General features: G+C 39.1%; 5 protein-coding genes across 12 annotated transcripts in view; 3 read left to right on the forward strand and 2 right to left on the reverse strand.

The window, feature by feature from the left end:
- The first annotated feature begins 101 nt into the window (after positions 1 to 101).
- On the forward strand, positions 102 to 1,002 carry LOC118748521 (ribonuclease P protein subunit p21). 2 transcript variants are annotated; one of them, XM_036483031.1, is made up of 3 exons: positions 102 to 382; positions 459 to 780; positions 841 to 1,002. In XM_036483031.1, exons 1-2 carry the CDS (start codon positions 222 to 224, stop codon positions 739 to 741), a joined length of 444 nt encoding a protein of 147 aa, XP_036338924.1. In that variant the 5' UTR covers positions 102 to 221; the 3' UTR covers positions 742 to 780; positions 841 to 1,002. The 2 variants fall into 2 exon arrangements, with proteins under 2 accessions (XP_036338924.1, XP_036338923.1); XM_036483030.1 differs by having other exon boundaries at positions 459 to 1,002.
- Positions 1,003 to 1,093: 91 nt separating this feature from the next.
- On the forward strand, positions 1,094 to 2,670 carry LOC118748520 (gamma-butyrobetaine dioxygenase). The gene is made up of 4 exons (XM_036483029.1): positions 1,094 to 1,630; positions 1,686 to 1,812; positions 1,874 to 2,182; positions 2,247 to 2,670. Exons 1-4 carry the CDS (start codon positions 1,114 to 1,116, stop codon positions 2,572 to 2,574), a joined length of 1,281 nt encoding a protein of 426 aa, XP_036338922.1. The 5' UTR covers positions 1,094 to 1,113; the 3' UTR covers positions 2,575 to 2,670.
- A 969-nt stretch (positions 2,671 to 3,639) lies between these two features.
- Positions 3,640 to 12,384, forward strand: part of LOC118748525 (peroxisomal targeting signal 1 receptor) — a 22,486-nt gene continuing 13,741 nt past the window's right edge. The window contains exons 1-2 of one of the 3 annotated variants that reach the window (XM_036483037.1): positions 3,640 to 3,754; positions 3,934 to 5,959. In XM_036483037.1, coding sequence (XP_036338930.1) covers positions 3,934 to 5,685 — 1,752 coding nt within the window. In that variant the 5' untranslated portion in view covers positions 3,640 to 3,754 and the 3' untranslated portion in view covers positions 5,686 to 5,959. The other 2 variants (XM_036483035.1, XM_036483034.1) reach the window with 2 other exon arrangements.
- Positions 6,309 to 9,522, reverse strand: LOC118748528 (cytochrome b5). 3 transcript variants are annotated; one of them, XM_036483043.1, is made up of 4 exons: positions 9,106 to 9,341; positions 8,943 to 9,031; positions 8,365 to 8,433; positions 6,309 to 6,404 (listed from the first exon to the last, which is right to left on the reverse strand). In XM_036483043.1, exons 1-4 carry the CDS (start codon positions 9,217 to 9,219, stop codon positions 6,323 to 6,325), a joined length of 354 nt encoding a protein of 117 aa, XP_036338936.1. In that variant the 5' UTR covers positions 9,220 to 9,341; the 3' UTR covers positions 6,309 to 6,322. The 3 variants fall into 3 exon arrangements, with proteins under 3 accessions (XP_036338936.1, XP_036338935.1, XP_036338937.1); XM_036483042.1 differs by lacking the exon at positions 6,309 to 6,404 and adding an exon at positions 6,460 to 6,718 and having other exon boundaries at positions 9,106 to 9,522; XM_036483044.1 differs by lacking the exon at positions 6,309 to 6,404 and adding an exon at positions 7,889 to 8,238.
- The window catches only part of LOC118748526 (polyubiquitin-B), a 3,912-nt gene continuing 3,507 nt past the window's right edge, over positions 11,980 to 12,384 (reverse strand). For all 3 annotated transcript variants that reach the window (XM_036483038.1, XM_036483039.1, XM_036483040.1), the window contains exon 3: positions 11,980 to 12,240. In XM_036483038.1, coding sequence (XP_036338931.1) covers positions 12,103 to 12,240 — 138 coding nt within the window. In that variant the 3' untranslated portion in view covers positions 11,980 to 12,102. The remainder of the gene's footprint in view (positions 12,241 to 12,384) is intronic.

Genomic DNA, 12,384 nt, shown 5'->3' on the forward strand with positions numbered 1-12,384 from the left:
GATACATATATCACAAAGCGAAAACCGCAAGATAAATATAAAATATAATTTCGTTTGTTTATAGAACGTAGGAATTTCTTCACGTTAGAAAATTGTACAGTAAATCTTTTTGTCTTTTACGCTGGGTGGGTCTTTCAAGAAGAAGAAGAGCGTAATTTTAAGCCTTATGCTGGCTTGTGCATATTTTTCCATTTGTAATAGCGTGGTTAATAAATAATAACATGTCCGGCAAAAAACATCAAGCATTTCAAGGAAAAGAATGCTTTAGTCGAATGAATTTTCTCTATCAAGCATCCATGTTGATGGCAGGCAGGAACAACACTTTAGCTGCTTACTATGGCCAGCTGTGTCGGAACATTGGCAAAAAAGCTGTGCTTAGGATGTAAGTAATTGTTTAAAAAATTAGTATTATTTGAATATATGTATAGTACGTATAAATTATCGCAATACAACCACAGTGATCCGGACTTAAAACGACAGTTTTGCAAGCGTTGCTCCCTTGCGTTGCAGCCGGGTATCACCGCTGATTTGAATGCACTCTCTCGTCGGAGGCGTCGAAAATCTGCAAAGATTGCAGAAGACATTGATGAAAACACGAGCTTGCAGTTGACATGTCGCCAGTGTGGATTTAGGCGTCAGTATGTAGTAAATCCGGATCATAAATTCTGGTTGGAGAACGACGAGTCTGTGGTGGAATCTATTACTGTTGGAAATGAAAATACGGAACATAAACAAAACTAGCATATTGCAACAACGCCTTTAGGAAAAATTAACAACTTGGTTAGCTTCTAGGTATAAAGCTCAAATGGCAAGCGGATTTAGACAGTTTTTCTTTTATAGTATAAGAAAATGGACGCTTACTACACAAATTCTACAACGTGAACTAAAATTTAAACTGCACTTCGGGCTATTTAAGCTTTCATACATATATCGCAGAGAATAATTTCTAGTAAGGCAAATATGCTAAAATAAAGTACATACTTTTATTTTCAATACTCAAAAGCACTTTTTGTAATATAAATATTAATATACGCTTAGAAGCAATGAACTTTCTCTCCCCAACCGCGTTATCAAGCTCAACAATCAACGTACGTTTACTTACATATCACATTAATGCAACTGTCTCACAGTGTAGAGTGGTATATAAAGATGTTCACAAGGCAACTTATCAAGAGCATTTTTCACCAACTAACCGCTACGCGGAAGTGCTGGCCGCTGCATCGCCAACTTACCGCGTCTGTGGCCGGAGGAAATGTCGTTGTACTGCAGGGACCGGATCTTGGCTCACCTTTAAAATTTCCCAGTGTTTGGTTACGCGACAACTGTCAGTGCAGCGCCTGCTTTCATAAGAATACTAAGAGTCGACAAGCAAACTGGACACGTACCAATGTAGAGGCGCGTATTCGGAGCATAAATGTCTGCCAACAAAAGAAAGTAACAATTGATTGGTGGGACGACCATAGATCGAGCTTCACGCTAGACTGGCTGCGGAACAGAGATTTTGCACCGACGAATCGCAAGCGCTACATTGAAGAGATTTATAGACCACCATGCCAGTTGTGGTCAAAGAAGGAATTTCCAAACCTAATTCGTACTTTCGAATTTACAGAGGTTATGGAAAAGGATGAAGGTGAGTTAAAGTTGTGTATACCACCATGAATAACAGAGTCCAAACTTATCTATAGCTCTTTTGGCTTGGCTGGAATGTTTGGCGATAATAGGTTTTTGCTTTATAAAAAATGCACCACACGATATAAGTGTGGCCAGACAACTGTCCGAACATATAGGCTTTATAAAACGTACCACTTATGGGTAATTAATTCCATTATGAAATCGTTAATAATTTAATTATTTTCGTTTACTAAATGAACAGTGAAGAGTTTGAGGTAAAATCCAAAGAGAATGCCAGAAATTACGCCTACCTAATGGCTCCTCTGCCTCTACATACCGATTTGCCATATTACGAATATAAAGCTGGAATCAATATAATACACTGCTATGTACAGTCCGAGTCGCTTGGTGGCAGTAGTATTATGGCCGATGGCTTCTACACCGCAGAAAGATTACGCAACGAGTTTCCAAAATTTTACGAAATACTCGTAAAAACACCAGTTGACTGGTATGACTTGGGCGAAGACAATGGCGTGGCGTTTCATAATATTTGGCGCTCACCAGTGATTTGGTAAGCATCCACTCGTTAATTTTAAATTAAACGCATTCACATGAAATTAACAATTTATTGTTAGTTTGGACGTGGATGGCTGTTATCACCGCATCAATGAGAACAGCACCAAACGCGATAGTCACTTCACAGTACCACTTGAGCAGGTCGCACCCTGGTATGAAGCCTACGACAAGTTCGTCGAGTTGGCCTATGCAGAGGCTGTGGAGTTCAAAATGGCATCTGGCGATGTCTTTGTCTTCAACAATAGGCGTATGCTTCATGGACGCACAGCATACGAAGACACGCCTTACAATAAACGACATTTAATTGGCACATATGTCGACTGGGATATAATTTATTCGAAAATACGGATTCTTCGGGCCCAGCAAAATGAAGCGAAACTATATTAGAAAAATAATCGGGTACTCTTTATGAATTTGTACAACGATTTTGGGTTGCTGTGCCCAAACGCGTGAATCGAATCAAAAAACTTTTACACACACTTGTTGACAACAGTTCACGCTTTATTACAAAAATTTAATTTACTAAATCTGTGCTCTAATTTAACAATAATGTCGGTTGGAAATGCAAATTTTTGTTATAAATTTGTATATATCTACATTTTTATATACAAAATATTTTTATAAAACACCCAGTAACCAAAATAGGCATCACTGGACCGACAGCCCCAGGTTTACCACACAGAAAGTGAATTCTAGTTACCTCATCCTTTCCCAAGGTTACATCACTGGGGCGGTAGCCACGCTCCGCCCCTCCCCCTCCGCCCCCACCGCTAAATCGTTGTACAAATAACTAAAGATTTCCAAAATAATCTACATACGTGTAAATAAAAGAATGTTGTATGCTGACGCCTTGTCATTGCTTAAAAAAAAAAAACATGATTTTACGAAAATTTAAGTTGATATTAGGAGTGTTTCTTAACTTTTTACAACTGTTGACAGTAGCAATCACAGTATACACACACACACACACACATACATCTTCAAATGCATGCACAAATCTGCACAAATCCTTACATTTTGCAATATTTCAATAGGGGTATTCTCTGAGTCTTGCAAAGCCCTTGCATGGTGCACAGATTGCTCGGATTGCACGGTAAAAACCGGTTTTCGTATTGGACAGCTTTGCAAACCGTGCAATCCGTGCACCGTGCAAGGGCTTTGCAAGACTCAGAGAATACCGCTATTGTGTTTTGATAATGATGCACTCATTTTGTTTTATTAAAACGAAGTAAAATAAACTTGCGAACTTTTTCCTTGTGCGTTTTGAACAACTGCTTCTTAAACATATTGCAAATTTCCGTTGGCAGAACTTTCGCCAGCAGAAATTTGAAGCTCTCTCGGTTTTTCACGCTCTCTTTTTGGCTCTCTTCTGCAAATTTTTTTGTGTTAAGAAACGCTTTCCAGCAGAATCCAGTAAAATTTGTGATAATTATCTGTTAAGAAACAAAGCTATTAACAAAATCTATACAAAATCAGGGAAAGGAAACGATTAACAGTTAATTTGTTATCGACTTTATTTCGATACTGTCAAGTCTACATATCTTTATCGATATCTCCAAATCAGCTGGTAATTGTTGCTATTTATCGGAACTGTCAAAATATTTACATTTTGTTGTGGACATTAGACTTTGCATATCAATCAAGTAGAGAATCCTTTGCAGTTCTTCGGAATTATTGGCGACATTTTAAAGAAACACTCAGTACAACTTCTATTTTCCTAAATATTCTATTTACACGACTTTTAAGATGTCGCTGAGGCAACTTGTTGAAGGCGATTGTGGTGGCGTTAATCCGCTCATGCAACTCGGTGGCCAATTCACACGAGATGCCGGTCGTAAGGATGAAGGCTTCACTAATGCCCAATTTGAACGCAGTATGCGACCTGATGAACAAATGGTCAGTGAATTTCTAGGACAAGTGGCCGCACCACCACAGTCTTTTCAAATGAACGCACTACTAGAAGAGATGCGTGAAATTGAACAGGCAAATACCATGGGTGTGCAGCATCTTCAACCGGCGCCAAGTCTAATAGACGATGTAACTAGGGATCAGTGGTTTAAGGAGTTCAACATGCAACAGCAAAAGTCATTGCCTGCCCCTGCTCCACAAATGGTGCACATGCAGCCACAGCAGCAGCAGCTGGTTCTTGTGCGTGAGTTTTTCGATGAAGACGCACCAGGCACATCCGCGTCTTTAATTGGGCATTTGCCTAGAGCGCCCAGTATGTCACTTCAGCCGCTCCCGCCGCCGCACCTTGCCATTTGTCCGCCCTATCAGCCCAGTACAGAAAAGTTTTTTGAGGAAGCCAACGAAGGGTCTGAAAATGTGTTACCACAAACGCAAACTAACGAGTATATCGAGAACTGGATCAAAGATTATCAAGAGAGTGCGCGAGAGAGACAGCAATCTACCAGCAGCTATAATGAGGCATTCTGGCAGCGCCTGCAGGATGAGTGGCAAAAATTATCTGAGAGCTCTGAGCATCCCTGGTTATCCGAATATGGCGAAAATTATGACCCTTACAAAGAGTACGAATTCACCGAGGAAAACCCGATGTCTATGCTAGAAAACGCTTTGGAGAAGGGCAAGGAGTATATGCAAAGGGGCGACATACCAAGCGCAGTACTCTGCTTCGAAGCAGCTGCCAAGAAGGAGCCTGAAAACGCGGAAGCATGGGAATTGTTGGGCCTCGCGCAGGCTGAGAACGAAATGGATCCACAAAGCATAGCTGCATTGAAGCGTTCATTGGAGCTGCGACCGGACAACAATCGTGTGTTAATGGCACTCTCCGTCTGCTACACTAATGAGAGCCTGCAGAGTCAAGCACTCCGCATGCTGGTCAACTGGATGCAGGTTAATCCGAAATACAAACACCTATTACAGCAGCATCCCGAATTGCAAACTGATGGCGGCGGTGTAGCTTCCTCACTGGTTACGGGTAGTAAACTAGAAGCTGTACAGAATTTATTTCTCGACGCGGTGCGCTTGAATCCACAGGTGGTAGACGCAGACGTTCAGGAAGCTTTGGGTGTGCTCTACAACCTATCCTCCGAGTACGATAAGGCAGTCGATTGCTTTCGTGCTGCGCTGCACGTTGATCCGCAGAATGCTAAAGTCTGGAACCGCTTAGGCGCCAGCTTAGCAAATGGCTCGCGTTCTGTAGAGGCAGTGGAAGCATACCAGCGGGCGCTACAACTCGAACCGGGTTTCATTCGTGTGCGCTACAACGTCGGCGTATGCTGCATGAATCTGAAGGCGTACAAGCAAGCGGTTGAACATCTGCTCACAGCGCTGAATATGCAGGCAGACAGCTCAGCAGCTACCCGAGATTTGCCAGCCGACGCGGGTGCCATAGGTGGGGGTCAAGCACAGATGTCAGAGTCCATTTGGAGTACATTGAAAATGGTAATTTCGCTGATGGGTCGCAGCGAGCTGCATGATGCGGTGAATGAGCGCAATCTAAAGGTGCTGAACGAGGCCTTCATGGATGCAGCTTGAAAAGGAGGATATGCGCGAGAGATATGGGACTTTACCTGTGTTAACGACGTATGATTGTTTTAAATTTCGCATGATAAATTGTGGAGAGTGTTGAATGGCTGGGAGCTTTGAACTGAGTTTGAAGAAATTGGTATTTAAAGTGTAGCGTTTAGGGTGTTGGCTTGAATTGAACTAAAATTTTATATATTCTTCCAAACGAATCACTATGTATACCTTTTTGAATAAAAGTAATAAAAATAAATATGAGTCACATACAAATAATATAAAAGAGTTTGAATTGAAATACATGGAAATTTCGTATATATACATACACGGTTTTTATTTTATATCCCCGTTGTTACAACTTCCGCTAAATGAACCGGATTTTCGTATATATTTCCCCTTGTTTTTGATTTTTCATATAAATATTTTTTACTTTTCATATTAATGCGTATCGTACGTGCATTTTCTTTTTTAATAACTGCACTAAGTAACAACTCTTATACAAAATTACGACTACATATTGTATATTACACTTTTCCTGCAGGTCAGGCTATTTATGGAAATGTTGAGTACTTTGTGGCATTTTAGCTAGCAGTTCCAGTTCGTTTTAATTAAATTTTCGGTGTCATTGTACTTGCTGCAAATTTTATTGGTTTCACTTGCCGGCTAAAACTTTGCGAATGATGATAACCAGGAGCAGACCAGTAGCGAACGCTCCAACGGCACAGCAAATATGTCTGTTGTGAATTTGAGGAGGAAAAAATGTGTTAAAATTCTAGAATTTGGTACGACACACATTGAGTTTAAAAAATGCGTTAAGTTCTTGTAAAGTGTTATAACATATACATAAATTTTTAGAGCAATTCGAAAACTGGTTTCATTTAAAGATTAAGCAGATAGTTCATGCGATCGGATTTAAGCGAGCGTGCAACATTGCTTTTCTGGCGGTGCAACAACTTCTTTGCCAACAGTGGGCGTGGCCGTCGCTTCCGGCGTAATTATTGCCGACTGGCTTGGTGGTGTTGGTGTTGTAGGTGACACTGATGGCGTGCTGTTTTGGTTTATGTTTGGGAAGCAGTAAAAGAAAATCGTATTTTAGCAAAGCAACCAACAAAGACAAAAACAAAGAAAACCCACGAACGCGAGGTGTGCCGTATGAAAGTGTTGATGTTCAGATGTTTTGAGTTAAAGTGTAATCACAGCTATTTAAACATTTTATATTAGGTAAACATGCATACAAATTATGGTTAAACTTACGCATGATTTTATGATTTACAAAATTTTACTTTTTTGGTAGAAAAATATTTGAAACTATAAAAGATATAATTTTAATTAATCCTAGGAGTTTACTAATAATGAACACAAAACTATATTGTATTGTATAGTAATGGCCGTGCACGATGATTATCATATCCAGCCCTAACCGCGAAAATAACGTAACCGACATTCTTTCTCAAATTTTTCTTTTTGATGCAGAAATGTCGGTAACCTTATTTTCACGGTTAGAGCTCGATATGTACAAGGTTGGGTTTTCAAATATTACAATAGAATAAACTGGTTCCTAATTGAAAGTGATAATAAAAGCTAGCAGGCTACAATATTTATAAAGAATAGTCTAATAGCGCTTTCCAAAGTAATGTCGATGGAACGGGCATACAAAAGTATTTTTTCGTTTTAGCCATTTTATAAAACTTATGCTTAGTATTTCACCCTTATTTCGAGTGTCGACTAGTAGTAGATAAACGACTCTTATTCGATTATAGCTTTTCCATGGTATTTCGATTTCTCGTTCAATAAGCGTCTCGTTCAATAAGCGTCTGTGAATAACTTTTATTTTTAAATGCTTGTTTGTAGAAGGATGAGCGACTATAAACTATTCTCATTCACTTATTGAACGAGAAAACGACTTTGAGAAAACCACGGATAATCGATAATCGACTGACAGTCGTTTACCTACTAATAGTGAAGACTCGCAATAGGGGTGTTTATCAGTTGAGGCTTTAAATATTTGCAACAAGAGGGCGTACGGCTATCAGTTTAATTTGATAAGAGTTCAAATATCAAGAGATGCATTTTAATGAGTTTTTATGAATTTATATGGCTTTATGAAGAACACTTAAGCAGGCCTTAGTAAATGAATACTGCAAATGCATACACAAAATGAAAGCTTTATGATTTACATACAATTGTCCAGAACCTTTACTATTATGACGTAATCGTCTGAATATTTATACATGTGTATATGCGTATGTAAATGGATATGTAAATATTGGACTATTATATTGCGATCATTGTTTTTGCTGCGCAGTTATGTATAATACAATGCGAATTTAATTATGGCAAATGAATAAACTGCATGCATGGCCACCAAGAATTGATTGTTGTGAGCAAAGTAGAGGATTGGATCATTTTTGGGTGGTTAATTACGGCCAAACTAATGGAGACACTGTCATTTCAAGATTCTTGTTGCTTTTCAAATTTAGCAGTTTCACCAAACCGGGTTTCCTTGCAGATTTTTTGTCTTTGTTCTTTTTCTAATCAATTATAGCCCACTTTTGCCATTATGACGTGCTTATCACGCAATTTTTTGTTAGTTTAGAATGACATGAAATATAAATTTATTTTACTTATTAATTAAATACGTAAAACATGCAAGCGCAATATCTTTTATGCTATCAAAAGGAGCAGATCACTTACCTTACTGGTAATTTACTTGTCCAGTCGCTGGCCTCCAGATCACCAATGTAGTACTTTTTCAGTATTTGCCTGAAAAGAAAATATCACGCAATTTCAATTTTATTTATGTAATCAGTCAATAAAGTTTAGGTACAGCAAATTTTTTACAATACCGGCAAACTTTATTTTTGGCTAATTTTTTATAAAAATATGGTTAATTATACAACAAAAAACCCAAAAAAACAGAGTTCCAAACCTTATGCAAAACTAAAAAAAATTCAGCAAATTTTTATAAAATAATGTTCGATAATTTTTTCATATGGAAAAAATGTGCGACACCTTAAACAAAAAAAAATTACCAAAAATCATTGGTAGGTCCTAGCTTCCTTATACTTGCACTTTATTGTACTAAAATTGAATGGGTTAAAAAAATGCGTAGTAAACTTTTTTCTAAAGAATGTAAATAAAAATTGCAATATTTGAATGAAATTTTGCATAATTTTCTTTAATTTTGTACAAGATTTGGAACTCAGATTTTTGGAATTTTTGTTGTAGAACTAACTGTAGGTCATTTGCGTATTTTTAAATAATTTGCTAACCTCGCCTCTTGGCTATGCCCCACATCCAGGAAATCACGTGTTGCGTCGCGACCAGCCACTTCGTCCAGCGTTTCTTCGCCTCCAGGATGCTATTTTATGCATATTTATATACACACATGAACATAAATGTACGCAAATTAAAGTCCATTAATCTTTGTAATACCTCGTTTCGGAATTTTGTCACATCATACACTTTTCCCTCGATGACTATCCAGAGATCATCTGGAGTATTATGCTGCTTCACAGCTTCCAGGTTATATGTTTTTGGTGCCGCCATTTTATTATGAATAGAACCGGAATTTATAACTTGGAATTTTCAGCTTTTTACACAACACGCACCAAAAGCAAGGATGACCCAAAAGCAGCAAACGAATCTCCAAAAGACTCAAATAAAGAATGACAGCTGCTAGTCAGCTGAGTTGCTTAGTCGATGTTCAGACACGGAAACTTTTTTTGCGCCAACTCGAAGCTTGTAGCTGATTGGATATTTTCGTCTCTACACTAGTACGAGACAATGTCATCCAAGACGAAATGGCATAACTCTAGGATGTCAACAAAACGAAATTGCGAAAATTATCTCCTATTCCCTTTCGTTTTGACATCCTGAAGTACCAAAAATCAATAACAAAATAAACGGGACTTTTATTTATATGCAATTGCCACCACCTTATATGGATGCGCCTTGGTACACGGGCAACACGCTTTGTGCTCTCGTACGTCTGAGTAATGCCTCAGTTATACATACTTTGCGTTGCATAAGAGTTGTCACATAAGAAATCTATTAAATGCGCTTTGTGTGTAAGCGGCTACTTATCGCACAGCATTACATATGTACATGTCCGTTGGTTTGGATTTCTATGTGAAGACATGGAGAAATGACATGCTATGCAGTGCAACGCAAAATATGAATGACTGAGCTATAATTCAAGTTTGCGGACAGCAACAATTGCGACAACTCGAAGTTTGCGGGAAACGGCGACGAGTAGCTCGTGCTTGGGCAACATGCTTTGTGGTCTCGTTCGTCTGAGCAATTCAAGTTGGCGGTACACAGCTGACAACAATTGTGTACAAAATAGTTGCTGTGTGAACGCGAAGGGCAACACCAAAGAGAAGTTGGGTACTGTTTAGTAAGTGGCCCACCTATTTCGGGGTATTGCGTCCAAAGGGGTGACCCGATCCAAAAAAAAATTGCACACACTTGTAGCCAAGGGTCTACCCATTATTTTAACATCCACTATTGTAATTGTGGGTCACTAATTTATTTACAAATTGGGTTTGAAATATGCCCTTTTTTGTAAAATTCGGAAATTAGCGTAAATTTATCACTCCTATTCTCCTTAAAGCAGCTACATCAGCAATATATTTTTATATTCTCCTTCACTTTACACTTTACTCGATGAGCTATAACTTTCTTTATAACTTTAATATTAACCAATTAATCACAATTTATTAAATAAAAACACCTTCTAAATCATGCGTCTGACTTTTGTTGCATATGCAAATTAAATGGCGTAGTTCAGCTGTCAAACTCCAAAATATGCAAAAGAATGAGAGACAAAAGAAAATAGGATATAACCCTGTAAGCATTAAAAATATACAAAGATGTTCTCTGTAAAAGGTATTCAGCTCCTTTTCTTCGCAAAACAGAAAGGAGAATTCTACTGCCTGAGGGTTATAATCCCTAAGTGCGGCCGAAGGCCGCCTACGTAGAAAGGTGTTCTCTGCAAAAGGTGTTCAGCCCCCCTTCTTTGGCAACACAGAAAGGAGAATTCTACTGCCTGAGGGTTATAATCCCTAAGTGCGGCCGAAGGCCGCCTACGCAGAAAGGTGTTCTCTGCAAAAAGGTGTTCAGCCCCCCTTCTTTGGCTACACAGAAAGGAGAATTCTACTGCCTGAGGGTTATAATCCCTAAGTGCGGCCGAAGGCCGCCTACGCACAAAGGTGTTCTCTGCGAAAGGTGTTTATCCCTCCTTTATTCGCCTGATAACCACCTTGGGATAACTTTTTTTATTTAAAAACCCCACACATTCTGTTAGTTGGGTTATATTCCACTTCAAACTGCTCAGTTTGCCTCGGAAAATGCCGTTTTTACCCCATTTTCAAATGGTTCCCTAGGGGTCTGTGGGAGGTCCCCAAGGAGGGGGTGGGGCTTTTCGTAAAGTGGCGACTGGCCCCTTTCGAATGAGGGGGGTTTGGGGGGCCACGCCCCCTCCCCCTCCGCCCCCCCACCCCAAAAACGATGGGCCAATAACTAAACATTTCCCGAGAAGTTGCCGAAAATGAGCAATAAAAGTTTCTCTGTGTGAGTCCAGTCTAAACGTGATTATGGGTGTGTTCAGAAATGCATCAAGCCAAAGCATCAGACGCATTTATTTCTGAACCATAATTGATGGAAATGCGCAATATGCGCAACCACGGTTAAATGCCTAATTGGAACTTAGTTGTTCGAGTTTGCAGTCACAACCGCAGTGTTGAGCAAATTATTAAAGTATCACGTTCTGTGTGAATTTCTAGCAATGTATTATCAGTTGAGCAGTTGCAACAACGGCAGTAATGCCGCTTTTATTACGTACCTCGCACAGGCCCAGACTGATGCTTTGGCTTGATGCATTTCTGAACGTACCGTATGCTTGCTGGACATTTCCAACAATTAGTTTAGAAATGAAAAGCGCCGTTTTTTGAAGTAGGCATTTACGAACTGACCCATTTGCAAGAAAAAAACGAGGCCTAAATCAAAATATGCCTAATCAATGCTCTTTTCTAAAATCGCCAAATCTCATCGGACTTCAAGGAAAAAAGATGCCACCTTTGCCTAAGCAGGAAAACCAAGGCTGTATTCGAACCATTGTTTAATGAGATCTTTATCCACGCCCACTTTTTCAAACCAGCTTTGCAAGATATTTTACATTCCTATGCTGAAATAATACCTACCTAGGAAAATGTCCAGTCATCTTTAGATAAACAAACAGATCCAACCAATAAAATAACAAATTTTTCCTCATATAATGCATCAGAAAATTTATTTTCTTTTAAAACATAAAAAACGGTATATTTCAATTTTTACTCAGAACTGATTTAAAGCGTTAAAATACAAAATAGAGCTAAATTAACGAGATGCATGAATACTCTGAATTTTGAATTTGGTTGTTTCCATTTAAATTTAGAATGCGCCTCCGCGAAGACGAAGCACCAAATGGAGAGTCGATTCCTTCTGAATATTGTAGTCGGACAAAGTACGGCCGTCTTCCAACTGTTTACCGGCAAAAATCAAACGCTGTTGATCTGGAGGAATACCTTCCTTATCCTGGATTTTGGCTTTGACGTTTTCAATTGTGTCGGATGGTTCAACTTCCAAGGTGATGGTTTTGCCAGTAAGAGTTTTGACGAAGATTTGCATACCACCACGCAGACGCAGGACCAAATGGAGGGTAGACTCTTTCTG

The sequence above is a fragment of the Rhagoletis pomonella genome, unplaced genomic scaffold (genome assembly GCF_013731165.1).
Source record: "Rhagoletis pomonella isolate Grant_MI unplaced genomic scaffold, Rhpom_1.0 Rhpom_scaffold_00013, whole genome shotgun sequence".
Lineage (NCBI taxonomy): Eukaryota > Metazoa > Arthropoda > Insecta > Diptera > Tephritidae > Rhagoletis > Rhagoletis pomonella.

What these genes read in the sequence shown, in the direction of transcription:
- LOC118748521 (XM_036483030.1), top strand. Translation starts at nt 222, where the DNA reads ATGTCCGGCAAAAAACATCAAGCATTTCAAGGAAAAGAATGCTTTAGT. An exon ending in AAAAAAGCTGTGCTTAGGAT is followed by an intron (nt 383 to 458) that starts GTAAGTAATTGT and finishes ATACAACCACAG; the next exon opens with TGATCCGGACTTAAAACGAC.
- LOC118748528 (XM_036483042.1), bottom strand. Translation starts at nt 9,219, where the DNA reads ATGGCGGCACCAAAAACATATAACCTGGAAGCTGTGAAGCAGCATAAT. An exon ending in GGGCATAGCCAAGAGGCGAG is followed by an intron (nt 8,434 to 8,942) that starts GTTAGCAAATTA and finishes TTTTCTTTTCAG; the next exon opens with GCAAATACTGAAAAAGTACT. An exon ending in ACAAGTAAATTACCAGTAAG is followed by an intron (nt 6,719 to 8,364) that starts GTAAGTGATCTG and finishes AAACCAAAACAG; the next exon opens with CACGCCATCAGTGTCACCTA.
- LOC118748520 (XM_036483029.1), top strand. Translation starts at nt 1,114, where the DNA reads ATGCAACTGTCTCACAGTGTAGAGTGGTATATAAAGATGTTCACAAGG. An exon ending in GGTTATGGAAAAGGATGAAG is followed by an intron (nt 1,631 to 1,685) that starts GTGAGTTAAAGT and finishes ACTTATCTATAG; the next exon opens with CTCTTTTGGCTTGGCTGGAA. An exon ending in ATAAAACGTACCACTTATGG is followed by an intron (nt 1,813 to 1,873) that starts GTAATTAATTCC and finishes CTAAATGAACAG; the next exon opens with TGAAGAGTTTGAGGTAAAAT.